The 24,286-nt window shown below is 35.9% G+C and overlaps 1 protein-coding gene across 3 annotated transcripts in view; it reads right to left on the bottom strand.

The window, feature by feature from the left end:
* The window catches only part of LOC141454926 (glutamate receptor ionotropic, kainate 2-like), a 381,268-nt gene that overhangs the window by 105,341 nt on the left and 251,641 nt on the right, over positions 1 to 24,286 (bottom strand). For all 3 annotated transcript variants that reach the window (XM_074129632.1, XM_074129631.1, XM_074129633.1), the window contains exons 5-7: positions 4,870 to 5,045; positions 4,708 to 4,761; positions 4,007 to 4,177 (exon numbers count right to left, since the gene is read on the bottom strand). In XM_074129632.1, coding sequence (XP_073985733.1) covers positions 4,007 to 4,177; positions 4,708 to 4,761; positions 4,870 to 5,045 — 401 coding nt within the window. The remainder of the gene's footprint in view (positions 1 to 4,006; positions 4,178 to 4,707; positions 4,762 to 4,869; positions 5,046 to 24,286) is intronic.

The following is a 24,286-nucleotide window of genomic DNA, read 5'->3' on the forward strand; positions in this document are numbered from 1 at the left end:
AAAAAATAGGCAATTACTTTTTCTTTTTTTTGTAGTTGTTCTTAAATATTTGAGAGTAAAAATTTGTATCATATTCTTTAAAATTTACGATTTCCAAACCCACGAAATATTTGATCGTGGTTATTATTAAATATTATTACGGTTAAAACTTTACCACTAATGTACAAAGTTATAATGGTTGGTTTGAAACTAAAATAATTAACACTTTTATTGCGCATTTTGCATTATTATTAAATTTTTTATTAAAGGATTAAAAATTCCGGGAATTATGGCACAAAATTTTAATGATTCATTCACCAAAAAAAGAAAGTAGACTAGCCGTGTAAATCAGACTAACTTCCGCTAAAGAGATTACGTACAGATTTCCAATTCTGGAGATTGTGAACAGAGAAGTCTTATCTTTAAGTCTTTGTTTGGTGGCAGGGGTGGGGACTTCCGTAGTAAGATATATTTCAGCGTAATGAAAGGTTTTTTTTAGAAGCCGTATTAAAATGTTGATAAGAATTTTAGTGTGACTCAGATGATTCGGGAGTTTGAAAAGAAAATTTGGTGAGTAAGAACTTTCGAGAACAACAGTGAGAGATAGTCGTGTGAGTCGTACAGAACAGATTTAAAATTTTATTATTTTTATAAGTGCCCAAGTGCCTTTTTTTTTAATTTGTGGGAGAAGGGCGCGAAAAGGCAGTGTAAGCTGTTAGCAAAATAAAAAAGGAAAATGTAGCAATTAAACTGGTGACGTAATAAATTTTTTGGGGGGCAAATTTTTTTATTCGGTTCAAAAAAAAACAAGATGGAAAATAGAATAAAATAAAAAAGGAAATATTTAGCGGTCTCCTGTAAGCCGCAGTATTGTTTTACATACAAAGAGGTCGCCACCGTCGAGAGGAAGTTGTTCTCAAGTGAGGTTGGAATACGTGTGGCGGAAGCTCCATTCTTTATGAGCCTACACGTCGGCTCTTGGCTTTCCATTTTCCTTTTTTGACAGCGAGAAAATCCTACTTGTTTAAAAAAAATATATTTTTTTCACACGTTTTCCTGGTAATTCCAGCTTGATACGCTGTTTTGTGTTTGTGTGTGTTTTTTTAAAAATTATCCGGGAGAACTTATTGTGAAGCATACTTTATCTTAGCCATTTACATTCCTTCTTTTTGCCATCTCCTAAGCATTGTAATCGCGCAGATTTGCAAGTCAAAGTAAAGTAAAGAAATGCCTATTTTTTCAGGCAGGCTTTACGTCCCTCTTACCAAATTAGGTGTCGTGGACGGAGGCGACTAGCAAACATACTTCACAGTTAAATTTCTTATTTTAAACATTAAATAAAATCCAAGGCCTAGAAACCGAGAATCGAGCCCACTAAACCAACAATACATCTTAGCATTGCGGGTCTAGCCTATAACCGCCTAACAACTATAAATTTCTTTTATTAACCATTGGGAATACAGACTAATACCGCAATACATCTTAGCATTGCGGGTCTAGTCTCTAACCGCCTAACATACTTTACTGTAAATTACTCATATTAACCATTGGGAATATAGACTAGTACCGCAATACATCTTAGCTTTGCAGGTTTAGCCTATAACCGCCTAACATACTTTACTGTAAATTACTCATATTAACCATTGAGAATATAGCCTAGTACCGCAATACATCTTAGCATTGCGGGTCTAGTCTCTAACCGCTCGGCTACAGTTTTCTTTACTTCAAGTACATTTGCCGCTCAAACTTTGGTCTTTAGGTTTTTCTGACGTGGCTTTTCATGAAGCCCCATACAGAGCGGGGAGGTTAGGGATCCTACAGCCTAGACACTACCAACGCTCACCCATTCAATATGATCTGAAGTCAGGAAGCCAGACTCTCCATGTACAGTAAAGGAACTAATCAGGGTAAATCATTCTTGGTGCCCCATGCGTTCCTCCCCTCTACTCACTACTCTCTAAGATATTCTACAGGTATTCCCAAATAATGCAAGTTGTGCAGTGCATATACTCTCTGATCCAGCCTCTCAAGGGGCATTCCCAAGAAACTGGGAGGTGGCCAGAAGGAAACTGAGAGGACATTTCCACCTAATCTCTCTGCTCTCCAGGGAAACCCCAAGAAGAGAGGAGGCGTCAACAACCTGCGCTCAGTTTCCCTCCCAAGCCAGGGTACCACTTCCTCCAGCGCTTGATATATATTCAGAGAAGACAAATATCTTTCCAAACCCAAGTTAAGGGTACTTATCCCTAAAGGCACTTATTGCAGGATGTACGCTCTCTCCGTTCTTCAACATGGTTTGCAGGAATCCATGGATTGAGGTTACGTTCAAAGCAAAGATAGTTGCGATAGCCAAGGATGTCCCGCTTCTTGTCACCGTATACTCTCTCTTCAGATTCCCCGTTAAGGATGGATCTCTGCGCCCACCTCATTAGGGATCAGATTTTTCCAACGACACACTTTCAACCCTCGTGCTTTAACAATTGCACTTCCACACCACCTTGCTAAATCCACCAGCCCCAAAATAAACGTTTTTTAAGGAAAAATCAATCAATAAAAAAAAACAGTTCATTAAACTTGGAAATCTTTTTTATTTCATTCGTAAATGAATTTTTACATTTTTATGGCAAACAGAAAAAGGGTCCTGAGATTGATTAAGGAGACTTTAATCGTTCGTATCAATGAATAATAAAGATAATGTTTTCCACCTTTCCCCGGGGGGACGGCCAGACTTTTCCGTTTGGAAATGAAAATTGCAATATTTTCTCTGCTAGGTGTTTTTATAAAATATCGTTTGGAATACAAACTAAAAATAAACTTCGATAAGTTTGGTGACGTGGGGATGATTTGCCGCTCTCTACATCTATCTTCCCTCTCTCTCACTCCCTACTCCATTCTTTACTTTTTATGTTTTTCACCTGTTGCTTTCGATAGACTTTTCTTTTTAGTTGGATCACAGAATAGGGATAAAATGTTGCATTGCATTGCCGTCTAAAGCGCTACCGTCAGATATGTTCCGGTCTAACATATGTTCACTGTAAAACTGTTTTTACTTCCGCTTTATTTTTTCAAATCATGAGTGTATATTTCTGACTGCTAGCAATGAATACTTTGAGCATCTCCTATTTAGGATTTTTAATTTTTACCGGAAGTATGTCTGTTGAGATCACTTGAAAGTGTTTTTTAGGAAATTCTCGTTGTGTGAGAAGTGTTTTTTGTGTAAGATGAATACTCTTCGTAAGTAAGTTAGCGATTTAAACCTTAAACAGGAAGTAGTACTTTAGATCGCGTACATTTTCTTAGATTTACCCCAATCTGAACTTGAACTGTACGGTACAGCTAAGCACTCCAATCTTAACCGCTTCCAATCTCAGCAATCTCAGCAAATCCTACGCCAAATCTTTATCGCACTTCTCTGAGATAGCCCACGTTTTAACTTCCTGTTTTGTTTCGTTAATTCAATCTACATATACTGTTTCTTGCAAACATTGTTAAAAAATTTCGAGTTTTGCAAATTGTCTGAAGCAAATTCTAAATTTTAGTAAGAGATAATTAGAGTGTTAAATCAGATTTTTGACCCCACTTAGAAATCTTTAATGGTAAATGATGAAGAGTGTGAATTCACAGCCTCCTGTACTAACAGTGTCCTGTGAAAAGCAAGTCCAAAGTCTGCGGAAATAGTTTTGATAGTAGGTGTTTCGCCTCAACTAGAGTTGGTAATGGAAACTTGCTTAATACAAATGGACTTCCTAAGGAGCTTTCCCACCTTTAGAAAAACATTCTCCAACACTCTCACCCCATTTCCTGTCCGGAAAATCAATTCCAACGGATGCACTTAAAGGCTAATGTTGTTTTAACTCTTTGTTTGTTAGTTAATACTTTAAAACAATAATGGTCCAGAAAAAACAAATCTAAAAGCAATATGGTTAATTTTTTATGTTTTGGTTAAAAGCAAAACCTGTTGAATTGTGGTCGAACTGTTCAGTTTTTGTTTAGAAAATTGAAAACAAATTTAAGTAGACGAATTTACCTCAATTGACCTGGTTTTGTTGAAAGATGGTGGACCATGCTGCTGCGGTTGAAATCGTTCCATATCTTTTAAAATTTCTTTCACGCCTAAATCTTCCAAATCGACTATCCTAAACGATGTCATATTGACGAAGTTATATTTAAAATCTTCCAGATTGAAGGATTCTATATCCTGCAAAAGGAAAACATATAGAAAATATTAAATTTTCATTTTAGTTGAAACTTTTACAATGTGCAAAAATATTCTACTTAACATTGTATGACTACTAAGAAACGAATGGCCATTACTGTCTTGGAAATTTTGGGTGATAAAAAAGAGCGTTTGGGCACCCAATCAACGAGATCTTTGGACTGATCAAGCTGTATTCCCTCTCCAACCATGTTAGAGGCGTGGTTCGCGTTAGAAGTGGGAGCGGAGAAAATGGCTTCATTTTGAATCAAAGATGGCCCCGGTAAATGTATTGGATAAACCATAATTTCAAGTCACAAGTAACTTAGGAACAAGCAATATGCTACGAAGAGGGGAGGGGATTAGCGTGATGGGTTCCCACGCGGAGGTCCCGGGTTCGAATCCAGCTGCTGGCTCTTACATTTTTTTTTTTTCTTGCTAGGAGCTTCTGTATGGTGATGGACAGTGTTGCCTGTAACTTAAAAAAAAAAAAATATCCCTAGATTTACTAGTTACTTTAAAAGAATACTTACAAAACTAGTGAAGAGGTAGTGGTATTTGTAATCATTCATTTGGAGTTGGATAACCTGGTAAAAATATTTGTAATAATCGTTTATTTATCGATTTTTATTAAAAAGTAAAAAGTAATAATAATTAGAATCGATTAAATATTTCTCAAAAATTAAAAATCATACCCTTTTTAAAAATGTCCTGATATTATGCGATCTAGTGTCCACCAGAAGATTGTGGATATCCTTATTTTTAATTTCCTTCAGTACGGCTTTATAATTGGACGGATCAGCCTGTCTGAGATGGACTTCGACGTCTCTATCTACTGGAGGGCGCACCAATTCGCGTAGTTTCATTAAACCTGGAAAAAAGGAAAGGAAAATAGTTAACGCTGGAATTTCAGCGACAGCGTAGGGAAATTGCAGAAAACACGAAAGAAAAGTTCAGCGCTGGTGGATTCATTCTTCTGAATTGGAATTTTGGTTAGACTAGTGCACTAGTAGGAGACAAAAACATAAGTGATGACGAAATCTTTACGCCAAACTGATTAATCTACCTCTGACGATGGATGAAGGTCCGATACCAGTCAGAGATACAATAAGCATGCGCACTACGACAAGATAAAATCTAAGATATTATATTATCCAACATTGCGGTGCTAATCATATTTTAAAGATAATCTTTTGTCGGTTCGATCTGTCTACAGTTTCCTGTTTTAACTTATGCTGACTCACATCCGGACTCATGCACAATTTTTTTTGAAAACCACTTTTCGTTCTCTAGTGACGACCTCAAATCATGAACTACCGGTGGAAACCTACAAAAAAATCGGAAATTTTCATTCATTTGGCTTGTTTGTACGATAATCGTTTGGCTTGTTTGTACGATAATCTTTTGGCTTGTTTGTACGATAATCGTTTGGCTTGTTTGTACGATAATCGTTTGGCTTGTTTGTACGATAATCGTTTGGCTTGTTTGTACGATAATCGTTTGGCTTGTTTGTACGATAATCGTTTGGCTTGTTTGTACGATAATCGTTTGGCTTGTTTGTACGATAATCGTTTGGCTTGTTTGTACGATAATCGTTTGGCTTGTTTGTACGATAATCGTTTGGCTTGTTTGTACGATAATCGTTTAGCTTGTTTGTACGATAATCGTTTGGCTTGTTTGTACGATAATCGTTTGGCTTGTTTGTACGATATTCGTTTGGCTTGTTTGTACGATAATCGTTTAGCTTGTTTGTACGATAATCGTTTGGCTAGTTTGTACGATAATCGTTTGGCTAGTTTGTTCGATAATCGATTGACTTGTTTGTACGATTGTAAAAAAAAAAAAAAATATGGTGAACTGTATTAAAAACAATTAGTAAACATTCCATGTTTTGAAGAAAATTGATAAGTTGAGTGAACTTTTGAGGATTAAACTTAGAGAAGCTCTTTGGTGAGGGAAGAACTGTTTGTCCAAAAAAAAAGTTAACGTTGAAAAAAAACAACCCAACTTTGACAATTTTTTTCTCTTTTTCTATAAAAGATAAAGTATCCAAATTTTTTGCAAAATATAAGGCAAATTCTCGTTTATAACTGTAATTTTTTGCAACTACCCAGATCTAATAGATTTCGGGGAAAAACTTACCCGAAAACTGGGGGGGGGGGTGGAGAAAACAGCATTTTCAGAAAATTGTTCTTGTTTCTCCTTCATCTTCCTTTTTGTAAACGATTTTCTTTGAATGACGTTTATGATTAAAGTTTTCTATTTCAAGAACTCATCAAATTGCCAAAACTGCTTAGCTGTCAGCTGGCTAATTGAATTGATTAGACTAGACTTATTGTTGTTGATCTTAATTATCTTCTGTTTATCTGATTAATTAACAAATTGCTTATAATCTCAACAAACAATTCCTTCCCACAATAATTATAATTTAGCAACAATATATAATTAAACAATTTATAGCTAATTAATTATATTTGCAATTACGAGTGCTGTAAATTAATTAATGTAATTACTAATAATATGATTTTAATTGAACTCTACATTTATTAATTAGAACTTTAGATTTATTGTTAATTATTTAGCAAATTTACAATTAATTAATTTTAGTCCATTAATGTCTCGTACATGACTTTCATTACATTTAGGGCAATGATGCAATTAATATACATATGTGTGAGCTAACATTTATGAAGATAGATTAAATGTTGGTCGAACATACAAACGTGGCCCCCATAAATGTGTGGCCGGTGTAGTTAAATTTAATTATATCTACGCTCTATTATTATTTTTTCATATCCTTTTATTGCATTAAGTTTCAAAATTTTGAAACTGAGTTCGGGGGGGAGAAAGAATTTTCCTCTCGTTAATCGAAGGCGACATCCCTGTTGTATGTGTGGAAGGGAAACTCCAGCAAAATTATGAAAAGAATGAAGATGGATTTTTGGGGATAAGATCTTTGAGAAAGACAATGGATAAGATAAGATGAGAAATGGTGGGAGATAAGAGCAGTGATGGAAGTAAGAGAGAGGAAATTACCGGGAATTCAGTGAAGAAGCCCAAATAAAATTGACGAATGGTTACCCCCCACCGGAGGCGGGAATCAAGATAGGAAGACCACGACAAACGTGAGAGGTTGGAATCCTGGAGGAGATGCGGTGTGACTGACAAATGAGTAGTAGAGGAATGTCTTGGCTTAAACTGATCGTTAAAAGAACGGAAAAGCCGATATAAGTAAGAGTTTGTACTGGAAGTAAATCTTTTGATAATGAATCATTTATATTTAAATCCTCTTCAGAACTATATTTTACTGGAATAAAACGTTTCAGATAAAATGCATCTACATGGGGTTCATTCAAAGTTCAAAAAGAAAATGGAAAATGTGGTTAGGTTCGTAGTGCTGGGTAATATCCTTGATTTTACATGTCGTAGCATGCTTGGCGTGTCTCTGACCGGTTTCGGTTTTTCGCCCATCATTTTCAGAAATTCGACTGGAGCCTATTCTAGAAAATTTCCCTCCTGCAAAAACTGGAAGATTGATTCAGTGAACTGGAATTTCGGGATGACTGATTTTGGTGCCCCCCAAAAAAGGAGTGATTAGCGAATCCTTTATATACGAGACTTTTGGTAAAGTTCCATTTTTAGTGTTTCCGCTCATACACATTTACAGGGGACCTATTACACTGATATCACTTTTCCAGCCTCTGGAGAATGGCAAAATATTTTTGGAGAAAACACAGAAACCAAAAAAAAACCTGGACAATCACCATATCTTTTTTTTGAAAAAAGTAAAAGTAAAGTAAAGTAATCGCCTATTTTTTCAGGTCGGCTTTACATCCAAGTACCAATTAGGTGTCGTGGACGAAGGCGACTAGCAAACATACTTTACTGTAAATTTCTCATATTAACCATTAAATAAAATCCTAGGCCCAAGAACGAGGAATCGAACCCACTAAATCAACAATACATCTTAGCTTTGCGGGTCTAGCCTATAACCGCCTAACATACTTTACTATAAATTTCTCATATTAACCATTGGGAATATAGACTAGAACCGCAATACATCTTAGCTTTGCGGGTATAGCCTATAACCGCTCGGCTACCGAGGCTCTCTCTCTCTCTCTTTTTTTTTAAATAAAACTATTAAAAATCTGGATCATGTCTTTTTAGAATATAAGTTTATATTCAATGGGAAATAATCCAAATGACTAAACCAAGAAAAGACTGGAAAACAATTTTATGGATTACACCGCTGGAATATATGGCATCTAAATGCTTTACAGATGTACGTTACTATTTTATGTGAATACATTTTAATACATTATGTACGTTAAGTAAATATATATCATGGAGCGCAGTTATGACGTGAGATGTTTACCAATGGAGCGTATGATTGGCCGCACACGAATAACAGTGATCCTCCAGGATCATGCTGGATACAATCGCACCAGTGGGCCGGCGGAGGGGTGGGGGTGAGGATTGCTATTCAGCAATCCTTACCACGTACGAATTCCAGTTTCCTTGTCCTTGCTGCAGCCGGGCCCTGCCTAACCGCGGACTACCGCAGCGCCATATTCACTAAATCAATCCCAGTTTAACGTTCCCAGTATTGCCTCCTCCTCCTCCTCCATACTCTTAACCCTGGAACTGTGTGGAGTTCAAAACGCACACACACACAGAGCCGGGGCCTGCAGCTATAATGTGTTGGTAGGGCACAAGAAGGAGGGGGGTTCAGAGGAATGACTGGAGGGCGGGTTACTCTAAAATACCCTTATCTTATCTCGGCTCACTAACACTAGCCTAGCCGTCTGTGGCACTCACTGTACTCCCACTAAATATCACAATGCTCGTCTGTGTGTCGAACCATTATCATGTCATAAATGTTTGGTGGATGTTTAAGTTATGGGGTCCATTACTATATAACTGTATTTATTGCTATATAATGTATACATTATATAATTTATGGTTGATTATACATAATATAGGACAGATGGGAGATAAAACTTTTTATTTTTTCAGCAGAGCTGAATCTTTATCTCTACTTTCTCCTACTTCCGTAAAAGATAATTTTATGAATAGTGAAAAAAATCATTTCTAGTTTTTCCAGGCTTCGTGAACTCAAAATAGGGGTTTTCCGAACTAGATAGTGTCTATGCCTGTATTACTCAAAATAAGAAAAATAACGAAAAATTGTAGCCTATTAGAATTTCATATTTCAATTAGTTGTGCTATCAGAGGCTCGACAACAAGGTTTACAATAAAATCAGCTCACCGGAAGTTGTTAATCTTGTTAGGAAGTATGAAGCGGAAAGATTCTGATGATGGATGAGAATCCGAAACCGATCAACGGATAAAAAGTTTTTGTTGTTTGCAGTTCTGCAGTTTTCTGCTTTGTACAGTAGATATGCTCTTTCAGAAATGGTTGCACAAAGAGCACTTAGTTTGCTTGCTCAGTTTACTGCATTCAAAGTGGACATGCACATGCCATTAACAAGTACTTGGTTTTAATTCTTAAGATGACACAGCCATACCAGCCGGAAGTACCATAGATTTTAAGCTAAGCTTTAAACAAGTTACAGACCACTACTTCCGTATTCTTTAGGTACCGCCAACAGTGCACTGAATGGACAAACGATTCTCGTGTTTAACAGTGTGACTAGCTAGTGTTTGTCAAGTTGTAAAATGCAATAGCATGCCTTAAGTAGATAGATAAAACCTCAAGGTACTGTAAAAAATGAGGACTTAATCGTAGAAACCCATCATTTTGAACCCAACTTAAATAAAGTTCAAAAAAAAAGTAACCAAAAAAAATTAAATTTTAACGTATATGATGGTGCTTATACAAATTTAAAGTAAATTTGATCCGTTCTCTAGGAAGAAAATGTTACCATAGATGGTGAGGCCGTACACTACTCTTAAATAGCACATTAGAGGAAAAAAATCTTTTCAATTTCTCTTACCTTTCGCAAGGGAAATTAACATTTAAGTAATTCGATGTATTAATCAGCCTTCCGGAGGTGCCATTTTGTTGAACCAATTTTTCAGTTTTACTGGTGGGGGTATTTCCTGAATACGGATCGTTTGATTTTCATTTTTAATTGGGTCGATTTTTTTTACTTTTTTCTGTTTTTTTGGTTTAAATATATCTCAGGCATGGCTGCCTGATTTTCTTGAAACATGGCATCTAAGTATGTCGAAAATTACTCAAGAATTAAATAATTAATTTCCAACCGCGCAAGATAAAAATTAGAAAGTGATAGGCAATGAATTTACCCAACAATAATTTAGCACGTGTATGTGTTGGAAGAGGGAGACCAGAAATATTGATGGGGAAAAGCCGGCTCAAAATACTCTAGCCACTCTATCAGCGTAGTAACCCAATTAATTTTTGGGGAGAACATCTGCAAGTAATAAAAGCAATTTTCACTTTCCCCTGGAAGTCAACAAGTTATATATTCCATATGGTTGTCTCAATTTTCTTCCCCCCTCGATATATGAATTTTCCACCGCAATCTGTGTTGTAGAACGGAAGTGACGTTGTAGAGAGAGAGTGATCTCTCATATTGTGATCTGATACATGTTGGGAGTGTGAGCTCAATACACGTGTTATAGGGTCCATTACATTGATTGATTCTGTATCACAATACAGAGATCTAATAAAAGTTTATCCTTCTATGAATCAACAAAATATTTTCTTGAGAGAAAGTTATATTTTACTTGACTTCTTTTTTTGTTTTTTTTTTTAATTTCTCTTACGCAACGGAAATGAATATTTAAGTGATTCAATGTATTAATCAGCCTTCCGGAAGTGCCATTTTGCTGAAACAATTTTTCAGTTTTACAGGGGAGGGGGTATTTCCTGAATACAGCTCCTTTGATTTTCAATTTTAACAGGGCACACTAATTGCAAAAATTATATCGATTTTATGCATTTATTGAGAGAAATTGGAAAGATTTTTTCCTCTAATGTGCCTTTTAAGGGTAGTGTACGGCCTCACCACTTATGGTAACAATTTCTTCCTCGAGAACGGACCTATCGATTTACTTTAAATCTGTATAAGCACTACCATATACGTTTAATTTTAATTTTCTTTTTTGTCAAAGTGTTTTGAATTTTATTTAAGTTGGGTTCGATCCCCATACTTAGTACTACTTGCTAAACATACGTATCGACTAGACGTTCCAACTCTTTACGCATTCAGACTTTACAATCAAAAATACTACGAAAACTACTTAACGTTCCATTCTACAAGTATATTTCTAACCTCACCAACCCATAATGATCTCAAAATCGCTTTCGTTAAAGATCTTGCTAAAACTCGTTTTCTTAAAATTACATTCCTCTACTCGTACAGCAGCCTCATCCTAACCCTCTCACAGAACACTTATCTTCTTCCACATTACCAGGTAATCCTCCAAGGAGATTGAAGAGAAGATGGCCCCCCGCGATCTACTCTCCTCATAAGAGCAGTATAGTGCATCTGTTCACGTTAATGGAGTATCGCCTTCTCCAATCTTCATTCACGAGACATTATATTGTATCACATTTGCATGTTGCAACAAACGTTGCAACATGCAAATTTCATAAAAGATTAAACAAAAAAAAAAAGTTGGGTTCAGAATGATGGGTTTCTACGATTAAGTCCTTATTTTTTACAGTACCTTGAGGTTTTATCTATCTACTTAAGGCGTGCTATTGCATTTTACAACTTAACAAACACTAGCTAGTCACACTGTTAAACACGTGAATCGTATGTCCATTCAGTGCACTGTTGGCGGTACCTAAAGAATACGGAAGTAGTGGTCTGTAACTTGTTTAAAGCCTAGCTTAAAATCAATGGTACTTCCGGCTGGTACGGCTGTGTCATCTTAAGAATTAAAACAAAGTACTTGTTAATGGCATGTGCATGTCCACTTTGAATGCAGTAAACTGAGCAAGCAAACTAAGTGCACTTTGTGCAACCATTTCTGAAAGAGCATATTTACTGTACAAAGCAGAAAACTGCAGAACTGCAAACAACAAAAACTTTTTATCTTTGATTTTATCCTGTCGTAACACGCATGTTTCTTTGTATCCCTGAATTGGTTTCGGATTCCCATCCATCATCAGAATGTTTCCGCTTCATACTACCTAACAAGATTAACAACTCGTCAGCAAGTGCTGGGTCAGATGGAAATATAGTTTATTTATTTTATTTAGTTGAAATTGATTCCTCTACACCAAAATGATTTAATCTACCCCTGATAATGGATGAAAGTACGAAAGAGAACGAATCTCTAAACACATTTTCAACATGTTTATTAGTAGCAAAACAGGATAGAACCTATTATAGTTTTCCACAACTTTAGGTGTATAGCCCCCTTAAGGTAGCTAGAAAACAAACAGGAAATAGAAGTCAAGATGGCATCACAAGAGCAGGATGCTGTTGGAAAACGGAGAGAGAGAGAGGGAGAGAGATAAGTTCATATCTAGAGATGAAGGGCTTTAATGCGTGTAGAAGATTCTGTAACTCTCTTATTACGTGTGGGGGTGCGGGCATGGGATAAACACCCTCTTTTATGGGATGTAACTTTCGTAGGAACACTACATATAGACTGTATCGTATGTATTATATGTACTTATGTCTGTCTGTATAGTCTTCTGTTTGAGCAAACACCAGATGGCACCACTTTTACTCCCTCTTTTAACTCCAGGGATGGTGAGCCGTGTGCAGGGGGAAGCAAAGTACCTTATTCCTTTAAATCTAACTGTATACTTGGACCATGTATTCTGTAACAGATGTTATGCTTCTTGCTTCATCATCTACCCACCCTACTCAACTTCCATGGTTACTCTTTCTTCTTTTACTTCTAATATTGCCTTATTTATTCTTTATGATCTTATAATTGAATTTATTTATTTTTATTCTCTTTGTTTCTTTTTGCCTCTTTCTACACCATTTCTCATTTCCACTATTCAGAGGAAAAGAAATTTCAGCGAAGATTTACCTCTTCAACACCTTGATACATGTTCATAATAAAAGTAATACAATTGTAATTATCTCTTCTCCTTCGTAACAGTTCAGTTTTTCAAGTTCATAATTTTGATTAAAAGAATTCACCAGATATGCACATATTATTATATTTTGAGGCAACTCAAGTACTGCTAAGTTAGAGTTACGTAAAGTTGCCAAATTAGGTGTCGTGGACAGAGGCAACTAACAAACGTACTTTACTATAAAGTTCTCATAACATATTAACCATTGGGAATATAAACTAGTACTGCAATACACCTTAGCTTTGCGGGTCTAGCCTATAACCGCCTAATATACTTTACTATAAATTTCCCATATTAACCATTGGGAATTTAGACTAGTACCGCAATACATCTTAGCTTTGCGGGTCTAGCCTATAACCGCCTAACATACTTTACTATAAATTTCTCATATTAACCATTGGGAATATAGACTAGTACCGCAATGCATCTTAGCTTTGCGGGTATAGCCTATAACCGCTCGGCTACCGAGGCTCTCTCTCTTTTCTTTTTTTTTAAAATAAAACTATTAAAAATCTGGATCATGTCTTAAATTTAGAATATAAGTTTATATTCAATGGGAAATAATCCAAATGACTAAACCAAGAAAAGGCTGGAAAACAATTTTATGGATTACACCGCTGGAATATATGGCATCTAAATGCTCTACAGATGTACGTTACTATTTTATGTGAATACATTTTAATACATTATGTACGTTAAGTAAATATATATCATGGAGCGCAGTTATGACGTGAGATGTTTACCAATGGAGCGTATGATTGGCCGCACACGAATAACAGTGATCCTACAGGATCATGCTGGATACAATCGCACCATTGGGCCGGCGGAGGGGTGGGGGTGAGGATTGCTATTCAGCAATCCTTACCACGTACGAATTCCAGTTTCCTTGTCCTTGCTGCAGCCGGGCCCTGCCTAACCGCGGACTACCGCAGCGCCATATTCACTAAATCAATCCCAGTTTAACGTTCCCAGTATTGCCTCCTCCTCCTCCTCCTCCACCATACTCTTAACCCTGGAACTGTGTGGAGTTCAAAACGCACACACACACACAGACTGAGCCGGGGCCTGCAGCTATAATGTGATGGTAGGGCACAAGAAGGAGGGGGGGTTCAGAGGAATGACTGGAGGGCGGGTTACTCTAAAATACCCTTATCTTATCTCGGCTCACTAACACTAGCCTAGCCGTCTGTGGCACTCACTGTACTCCCACTAAATATCACAATGCTCGTCTGTGTGTCGAACCATTATCATGTCATAAATGTTTGGTAGATGTTTAAGTTATGGGGTCCATTACTATATAACTGTATTTATTGCTATATAATGTATACATTATATAATTTATGGTTGATTATACATAATATAGGACAGATGGGAGATAAAACTTTTTATTTTTTCAGCAGAGCTGAATCTTTATCTCCACTTTCTCCTACTTCCGTAAAAGAAAATTTTATGAATAGTGAAAAAAATCATTTTTTTTTTAGTTTAGACCGGAAATTCTAGTTTTTCCAGGCTTCGTGAACTCAAAATAGGGGTTTTTCCGAACTAGATAGTGTCTATGCCTGTATTACTCAAAATAAGAAAAATAACGAAAAATTGTAGCCTATTAGAATTTCATATTTCAATTAGTTGAGCTATCAGAGGCTCGACAACAAGGTTTACGATAAAATCAGCTCACCGGAAGTTGTTAATCTTGTTAGGAAGTATGAAGCGGAAACATTCTGATGATGGATGAGAATCCGAAACCGATCAACGGATAAAAAGTTTTTGTTGTTTGCAGTTCTGCAGTTTTCTGCTTTGTACAGTAGATATGCTCTTTCAGAAATGGTTGCACAAAGTGCACTTAGTTTGCGTGCTCAGTTTACTGCATTCAAAGTGGACATGCACATGCCATTAACAAGTACTTGGTTTTAATTCTTAAGATGACACAGCCATACCAGCCGGAAGTACCATAGATTTTAAGCTAAGCTTTAAACAAGTTACAGACCACTACTTCCGTATTCTTTAGGTACCGCCAACAGTGCACTGAATGGACAAACGATTCTCGTGTTTAACAGTGTGACTAGCTAGTGTTTGTCAAGTTGTAAAATGCAATAGCATGCCTTAAGTAGATAGATAAAACCTCAAGGTACTGTAAAAAATGAGGACTTAATCGTAGAAACCCATCATTTTGAACCCAACTTAAATAAAGTTCAAAAAAAAAGTAACCAAAAAAAATTAAATTTTAACGTATATGATGGTGCTTATACAAATTTAAAGTAAATTTGATCCGTTCTCTAGGAAGAAAATGTTACCATAGATGGTGAGGCCGTACACTACTCTTAAATAGCACATTAGAGGAAAAAAATCTTTTCAATTTCTCTTACCTTTCGCAAGGGAAATTAACATTTAAGTAATTCGATGTATTAATCAGCCTTCCGGAGGTGCCATTTTGTTGAACCAATTTTTCAGTTTTACTGGTGGGGGGTATTTCCTGAATACGGATCGTTTGATTTTCATTTTTAATTGGGTCGATTTTTTTTACTTTTTTCTGTTTTTTTGGTTTAAATATATCTCAGGCATGGCTGCCTGATTTTCTTGAAACATGGCATCTAAGTATGTCGAAAATTACTCAAGAATTAAATAATTAATTTCCAACCGCGCAAGATAAAAATTAGAAAGTGATAGGCAATGAATTTACCCAACAATAATTTAGCACGTGTATGTGTTGGAAGAGGGAGACCAGAAATATTGATGGGGAAAAGCCGGCTCAAAATACTCTAGCCACTCTATCAGCGTAGTAACCCAATTAATTTTTGGGGAGAACATCTGCAAGTAATAAAAGCAATTTTCACTTTCCCCTGGAAGTCAACAAGTTATATATTCCATATGGTTGTCTCAATTTTCTTCCCCCCTCGATATATGAATTTTCCACCGCAATCTGTGTTGTAGAACGGAAGTGACGTTGTAGAGAGAGAGTGATCTCTCATATTGTGATCTGATACATGTTGGGAGTGTGAGCTCAATACACGTGTTATAGGGTCCATTACATTGATTGATTCTGTATCACAATACAGAGATCTAATAAAAGTTTATCCTTCTATGAATCAACAAAATATTTTCTTGAGAGAAAGTTATATTTTACTTGACTTCTTTTTTTGTTTTTTTTTTTAATTTCTCTTACGCAACGGAAATGAATATTTAAGTGATTCAATGTATTAATCAGCCTTCCGGAAGTGCCATTTTGCTGAAACAATTTTTCAGTTTTACAGGGGAGGGGGTATTTCCTGAATACAGCTCCTTTGATTTTCAATTTTAACAGGGCACACTAATTGCAAAAATTATATCGATTTTATGCATTTATTGAGAGAAATTGGAAAGATTTTTTCCTCTAATGTGCCTTTTAAGGGTAGTGTACGGCCTCACCACTTATGGTAACAATTTCTTCCTCGAGAACGGACCTATCGATTTACTTTAAATCTGTATAAGCACTACCATATACGTTTAATTTTAATTTTCTTTTTTGTCAAAGTGTTTTGAATTTTATTTAAGTTGGGTTCGATCCCCATACTTAGTACTACTTGCTAAACATACGTATCGACTAGACGTTCCAACTCTTTACGCATTCAGACTTTACAATCAAAAATACTACGAAAACTACTTAACGTTCCATTCTACAAGTATATTTCTAACCTCACCAACCCATAATGATCTCAAAATCGCTTTCGTTAAAGATCTTGCTAAAACTCGTTTTCTTAAAATTACATTCCTCTACTCGTACAGCAGCCTCATCCTAACCCTCTCACAGAACACTTATCTTCTTCCACATTACCAGGTAATCCTCCAAGGAGATTGAAGAGAAGATGGCCCCCCGCGATCTACTCTCCTCATAAGAGCAGTATAGTGCATCTGTTCACGTTAATGGAGTATCGCCTTCTCCAATCTTCATTCACGAGACATTATATTGTATCACATTTGCATGTTGCAACAAACGTTGCAACATGCAAATTTCATAAAAGATTAAACAAAAAAAAAAAGTTGGGTTCAGAATGATGGGTTTCTACGATTAAGTCCTTATTTTTTACAGTACCTTGAGGTTTTATCTATCTACTTAAGGCGTGCTATTGCATTTTACAACTTAACAAACACTAGCTAGTCACACTGTTAAACACGTGAATCGTATGTCCATTCAGTGCACTGTTGGCGGTACCTAAAGAATACGGAAGTAGTGGTCTGTAACTTGTTTAAAGCCTAGCTTAAAATCAATGGTACTTCCGGCTGGTACGGCTGTGTCATCTTAAGAATTAAAACAAAGTACTTGTTAATGGCATGTGCATGTCCACTTTGAATGCAGTAAACTGAGCAAGCAAACTAAGTGCACTTTGTGCAACCATTTCTGAAAGAGCATATTTACTGTACAAAGCAGAAAACTGCAGAACTGCAAACAACAAAAACTTTTTATCTTTGATTTTATCCTGTCGTAACACGCATGTTTCTTTGTATCCCTGAATTGGTTTCGGATTCCCATCCATCATCAGAATGTTTCCGCTTCATACTACCTAACAAGATTAACAACTCGTCAGCAAGTGCTGGGTCAGATGGAAATATAGTTTATTTATTTTATTTAGTTGAAATTGATTCCTCTACACCAAAATGATTTAATCTACCCCTGATAATGGATGAAAGTACGAAAGAGAACGAATCTCTAAACACATTTTCAACATGTTTATTAGTAGCAAAACAGGATAGAACCTATTATAGTTTTCCACAACTTTAGGTGTATAGCCCCCTTAAGGTAGCTAGAAAACAAACAGGAAATAGAAGTCAAGATGGCATCACAAGAGCAGGATGCTGTTGGAAAACGGAGAGAGAGAGAGGGAGAGAGATAAGTTCATATCTAGAGATGAAGGGCTTTAATGCGTGTAGAAGATTCTGTAACTCTCTTATTACGTGTGGGGGTGCGGGCATGGGATAAACACCCTCTTTTATGGGATGTAACTTTCGTAGGAACACTACATATAGACTGTATCGTATGTATTATATGTACTTATGTCTGTCTGTATAGTCTTCTGTTTGAGCAAACACCAGATGGCACCACTTTTACTCCCTCTTTTAACTCCAGGGATGGTGAGCCGTGTGCAGGGGGAAGCAAAGTACCTTATTCCTTTAAATCTAACTGTATACTTGGACCATGTATTCTGTAACAGATGTTATGCTTCTTGCTTCATCATCTACCCACCCTACTCAACTTCCATGGTTACTCTTTCTTCTTTTACTTCTAATATTGCCTTATTTATTCTTTATGATCTTATAATTGAATTTATTTATTTTTATTCTCTTTGTTTCTTTTTGCCTCTTTCTACACCATTTCTCATTTCCACTATTCAGAGGAAAAGAAATTTCAGCGAAGATTTACCTCTTCAACACCTTGATACATGTTCATAATAAAAGTAATACAATTGTAATTATCTCTTCTCCTTCGTAACAGTTCAGTTTTTCAAGTTCATAATTTTGATTAAAAGAATTCACCAGATATGCACATATTATTATATTTTGAGGCAACTCAAGTACTGCTAAGTTAGAGTTACGTAAAGTTGCCAAATTAGGTGTCGTGGACAGAGGCAACTAACAAACGTACTTTACTATAAAGTTCTCATAACATATTAACCATTGGGAATATAAACTAGTACTGCAATACACCTTAGCTTTGCGGGTCTAGCCTATAACCGCCTAATATACTTTACTATAAATTTCCCATATTAACCATTGGGAATTTAGACTAGTACCGCAATACATCTTAGCTTTGCAGGTCTAACCTATAACCGCCTAACATACTTTACTATAAATTTCTCATATAAACCATTGGGAATTTAGACTAGTACCACAATACATCTTAGCTTTGCAGGTCTAGCCTATAACCGCCTAACATACTTTACTATAAATTTCTCATATAAACCATTGGGAATATAGACTAGTACCGCAATACATCTTAGCTTTGCAGGTCTAACCTATAACCGCCTAACATACTTTACTATAAATTTCTCATATAAACCATTGGGAATTTAGACTAGTACCACAATACATCTTAGCTTTGCAGGTCTAACCTATAACCGCCTAACATACTTTACTATAAATTTCTCATATAAACCATTGAGAATTTAGACCAGTACCACAATACATCTTAGCTTTGCAGGTCTAGCCTATAACCTCTTGGCTATCGTGGCGCCTTTGGGTTTAGCGAACCTTACGTTTCGTAGGAGTAAATTGCTTAGCCCTTTTTTTTTTCACCAAGGCATCTTGAACTTTTTAACTTACGAACAGTGCAGAAGACTTGCCGAGATAGTTGATGTTTTGTACAAACTATTTGAGAAAGACGATCCAAATTGATTAGCTGCTTAATCTTATAGGGGCTTTGGTTGTGTTCTTCAGTGTACGAAGATTACCTCTGTTAGGTTATTATTTTCCAGTAGGCGATTTAAGTTTTCTTTTTTGGCCTTTTTCTGTTATTAAATTGACTTCTATTGTTTTTAAGACGTTTTGATACTTTCCAAATATTTTTTTATTTTTGATATTTTCGTTAGCCATAATTATAAGGTTGGACATTGAAAGTGAAGTTGAGTTTTGTGGGTCTAATGTTACTGTAACTAAATTCGTTCATTAAAACTGTCCGGTAGGACAGTAGTATAAGGGTTGATCGTCAAAAACTGCACGAACAAGCATAACGTTGAAAAACGTTCTTTTTCTATATTTCTAGATATGTTTCTCTTATATAGTTCATGTTACTCTTAAACGTTGTTATGTTTGTCCAGTATATATATGTTCAAGTTAGTTATATCGTACACTAAAACTGGCCTTTCTGTTGTGTCGGTTCTTATCTAGATAATCGTGCGTATTTTCCAGTTAATATTCAATGATAAATTTTCTTTTACTCTTCATGATTGCAAAATAAAACTATCTCTTACCACATTCATTATAGTTATCCGGAGAAAATATGATATTTCAAGTAAATTTATTTTGTATTATAAAATAATGAAAACACTTAGATGGAAATCTAAACTTGTTTATTTATATAGTGAAGTGAAATAGTTAGGAAAACTTTGTGTTATCTATCGCTTTATTATATCATAAAAACAAATAGTTTAGTGAAAATCTAGTTAGTGTAGTGTACTCCATTCTAGCATAAACACTGATAAACTATCTTGTTTGTTTACGCAATGGAAACTGATAATTATGATTTAGATCAATTTCCAAAGTGGTGCACAAGTCGAGTACTAAATTTCCAGCATTAGTGAGATGATCAACATTTAGAAAATTTTTAAGAAACTTTTCTTTTAGTGTAGGGGAAGAAAAAGAAATTTTAGAGTAAATAAGAAAAGCATTCTGAGATATATATTAAAGTGATAAAACAGGTCTTTACTCGGATTATGGTTTCACTTTTCCCCTTTAGAGATCGTAGGTACTGAGTTTGTGTAAAAATTTTCACTGGAAAACATTTTTGGTGAAAAAAATTGCTGGTAACTTGAATCGGCTATTTCCGTTCGATCAAGGCGATTATGTCAGCTGTTTCGCTGTTTCCGCTCGCCACCTCATCAATTTTACTGTAGATGCTTCATTGTTAGACATTTTCTATATCATTCTAGCGATTTCTTTGCTAAAATTTCATGTTTTTTCGAATCGTCGTCGGCTTATAGCCTCCGCCAGCTTAAGATGAACAGCCGACCCTGCTGCAATTTCTTGTCTTGGACAATTGACTTGTGGTAATTTTGCTTACATCAGTGCACCAGCATTATTGGTAATAGTAGGAATGGAGTAATGGCATGATCCAACCAGTTGACATGCATAATTTTGATATGCAATTATATACTCAATTAGGCTGTGATGCCATCTATAAAATAAAGTAAGTAAAGAAACACCTATTTTTTCAAGCGGCCTTTACATCCAACTACCAAATTAGGTGTTGTGGACGGAGGCGACTAGCAAACATAATTTACTATAAATTTCTCATATAAACCATTGGGAATATAGACTAGTACCGTAATACATCTTAGCTTTGCGGGTCTAGCCTATAACCGCCCAACTTACTTTACTATAAATTCCTCATATAAACCATTGGGAATATAGACTAGTACCGCAATACATCTTAGCTTTTGCTGGTCTCGCCTCTTAACCGCTCAGTTACCGTTGCGCCTAACTTTGCCTTTGACTGTCCCTTAGGTATACCTGAATCCCAGGAGAAAGCTAATTTATTAACATGTGAAACTTTTTATTTCATCCAGAAATGAATCCTATGAGGGCCAAATTAGGGAAATAACCCAGCCTGTATTAAATATTCGAAGGGAGTAGGATAATAAAAAAAAAACAGAACTTGAAAGAACATTGAACGACATAAAAATTACACAGACTGGTGGGTTAATGTAAGCATATTGGGGGGAGGGGAGACATGTACGTGGTAACCCTCTCCACTGGGGAATTGAGGGAATGGGGGGATATCTCTTTGTCCAGCAACTCTTTCCTCATATTTATATATATATATATATATTTTACTTCTTTGTTTTTAAAGTTAGCCGCGAATACTGGCATACAATGGAATAACAACCCCATACTTTGTCACTTAACTGTCGGCACTTAAAAATAACAAATGATACTCATTACTAACACACGCAACCTTTTTTTTTAAATTTATTTTATTACTCCAGCTCATCTAAATTTATTTAAAAAGAAAACGGAAATAAAACATCATCTGCTTTTTAACCACTCCATGTTCTTCAAATTAATTTGTTTTCTTTTCTTTTCTTCTTCTTGTACTCGTGGATTTATTATATTTTATTTCATTTTCATTTAATTATAATTTTTCCGGAAGGAAGTATCGAGATCGAGAAATTTGTTTGATACTGAATTTTCACCGGAAGTACTAAATTTTTATCAATTTTCCCGTAAGTTTGAGTGAACAAAATATCCTAAGAAGAAAATAAAAATCGCAGGAAATTCTACAAGCTTGGGTTCTACTTCCGGGCTTTTCCATTAACTTAAAGCAACCCCAAACCAAAAGTGCCAATTGATTAAGGTGATTTATTTCATTTTTTTGGCGATTGTCTTGAAAGTGGGTCAGAAGAGTCTTTACCCCATTTATATTCAATCAATGAAAAGCATGAAAGTAAACTAGCATGCTTTCAAGAATGTAATAAACGTATTGTTCCCTCCCTTCATCATTACCGTTTCAACTATGTTTTTAATGAAAGTTTTTGGGGCTAAGTTGGAACGGAATGGATTCCAGAAGACTTTAGGACACTATTAAAGTAGTAGTAAAGAAAAGTAAAGTAATCGCTCATTTTTTCATGCGGGGCTTAACGTCCAACTACCAAATTAGGTGTCGTGGCGACTAGCAAACATATTTTACTATAAATTCCTCATATTAACCATTAAATAAAATCCAAGGCCAAGACTGGGAATCGAACCCAGCCGATTGCACAATGCATATTAGCTTTGCAGGTCTCGCCTCTTAACCCGCTCGGCTATCGTGGCGCCTATTTAGGACACTATTAGCCGACAGGACAATCCAATGGGATTCATGTCGTTGATACTTCTTGTACAAGGAAGTAACTTGGGTGGGGGTAGACTTGAAAAAAAAAGATGCATCTTCAACGAAATGAAGTGCTTTGGTAAGTTAGTTAAGGGTTGGAGATTTCTCGATTATCTTATTAGGAAGTAAGAGCTGTAGAGCTAGAGGTCACTAATAGTGGTTTAACTATAGATCCGCAGTGTACGATATCTCCCTCCAAAAATCCGGGATATCATTTTGGACTGCTCTTTGGACCTCAAGATCTTGTTGTGGCAGTGATCAAGCCGCCAACACAAGCAAGACCGTCGGCGCAAGGCTGCAACAAGCTTCCGGTACAGTCTGACGTCAAATACAATTCACTAACCTTTCAACACCGTTCTTACAACTCTCTCCAGAAATGGGTGTCCCTTTTCTACGTAATAAATAAACTTAAAACTAGATGTCCTGTTCGAAAAACGTCACCACTTCCTGATTTTGATTTTATCTGATTCGATTTGAAAAACATTCAGTATAAATTTCAACTTTAGCTCGAGTAAGTGCTTGGTTAGAGAGAAGAAGTGGAGGAGTAGCTATTTCCTGGTCACCCAACATCAGGAAACACAATGTTCCACAGGAAGTGGTGACGTTTTACGAACACCTAGTTTTAAGTTTATGTGTTACGCAGGAAAAGAGGCACCCATTTCTCGGAAGAGTTGTAGGAACAGCGTTGAAATGTTAGTGAATTGTAATTTGACGTCAGACTTTACCGGAAGCTTGTTTGCATCCTTGCGCCGACGATCTTGCTTGTCTTGTTCCCCTCCGCTATACGTCATCGACACAACAAGATCTTGACGTCCTTCTCTGGGTCCCATCCTATGGGGTACTGCTAAAGGGATGTGGCTAACACACTAGCCAGTCAGCTCTTACTAATTCAAACCGACTTAAGCCTCCACACACACACACTACTACAATAGTTCTTGAAACTTTACTAAGTTTGTGAAAACCTCTATTTTTTATTTGAGTCACTTTAATAGTTTTTAGAAAAATATAAAATTTGAATTGTCGGAACTCTTACCATAAATTACTAAGCCTTATTGGTGAGATGTGATTAAGAGAATTCAATTCAGCAACACGATACCTAAATGGCATTAAAAGGTACTTAGTGGCGAACCATAATGTGGTTATTTAGTTACACTTAGTTTAATACGTTTATTCAAGCTCCATCTCTTTCTCTTGTCCCTTCTTGAATTTAGAGTGATTCTGTGATAGCTTTTCTTTTTTTTTTTTTTTTTACTGAAATCCTTTATTAATTTCAAATTTTACTTCCGGTTACTAAACTAGGTGAGCGGAAATACTGCCGATCGTTTCAAATTTGTCCACACAGGAAGTATCCGGTTTTAGGTCTACTAGCTTTATAATTTTGTAATATAAAAACAGTTAACGTAATTTTAGTACAAATTTTTTTTCTAAGTTACAAATAAAGTTTAATTTAAATGTAAAACTATGGTTAAGAGGAAGTCATGTGAGTGTGCAAGCTAGATTTTTTTGGTTCTAATTTCTATTT

This window comes from Rhodnius prolixus, unplaced genomic scaffold (assembly GCF_049639745.1).
Source record: "Rhodnius prolixus isolate KJV_2025 unplaced genomic scaffold, Rpr scaffold_15, whole genome shotgun sequence".
NCBI classification, from domain to species: Eukaryota; Metazoa; Arthropoda; class Insecta; order Hemiptera; family Reduviidae; genus Rhodnius; species Rhodnius prolixus.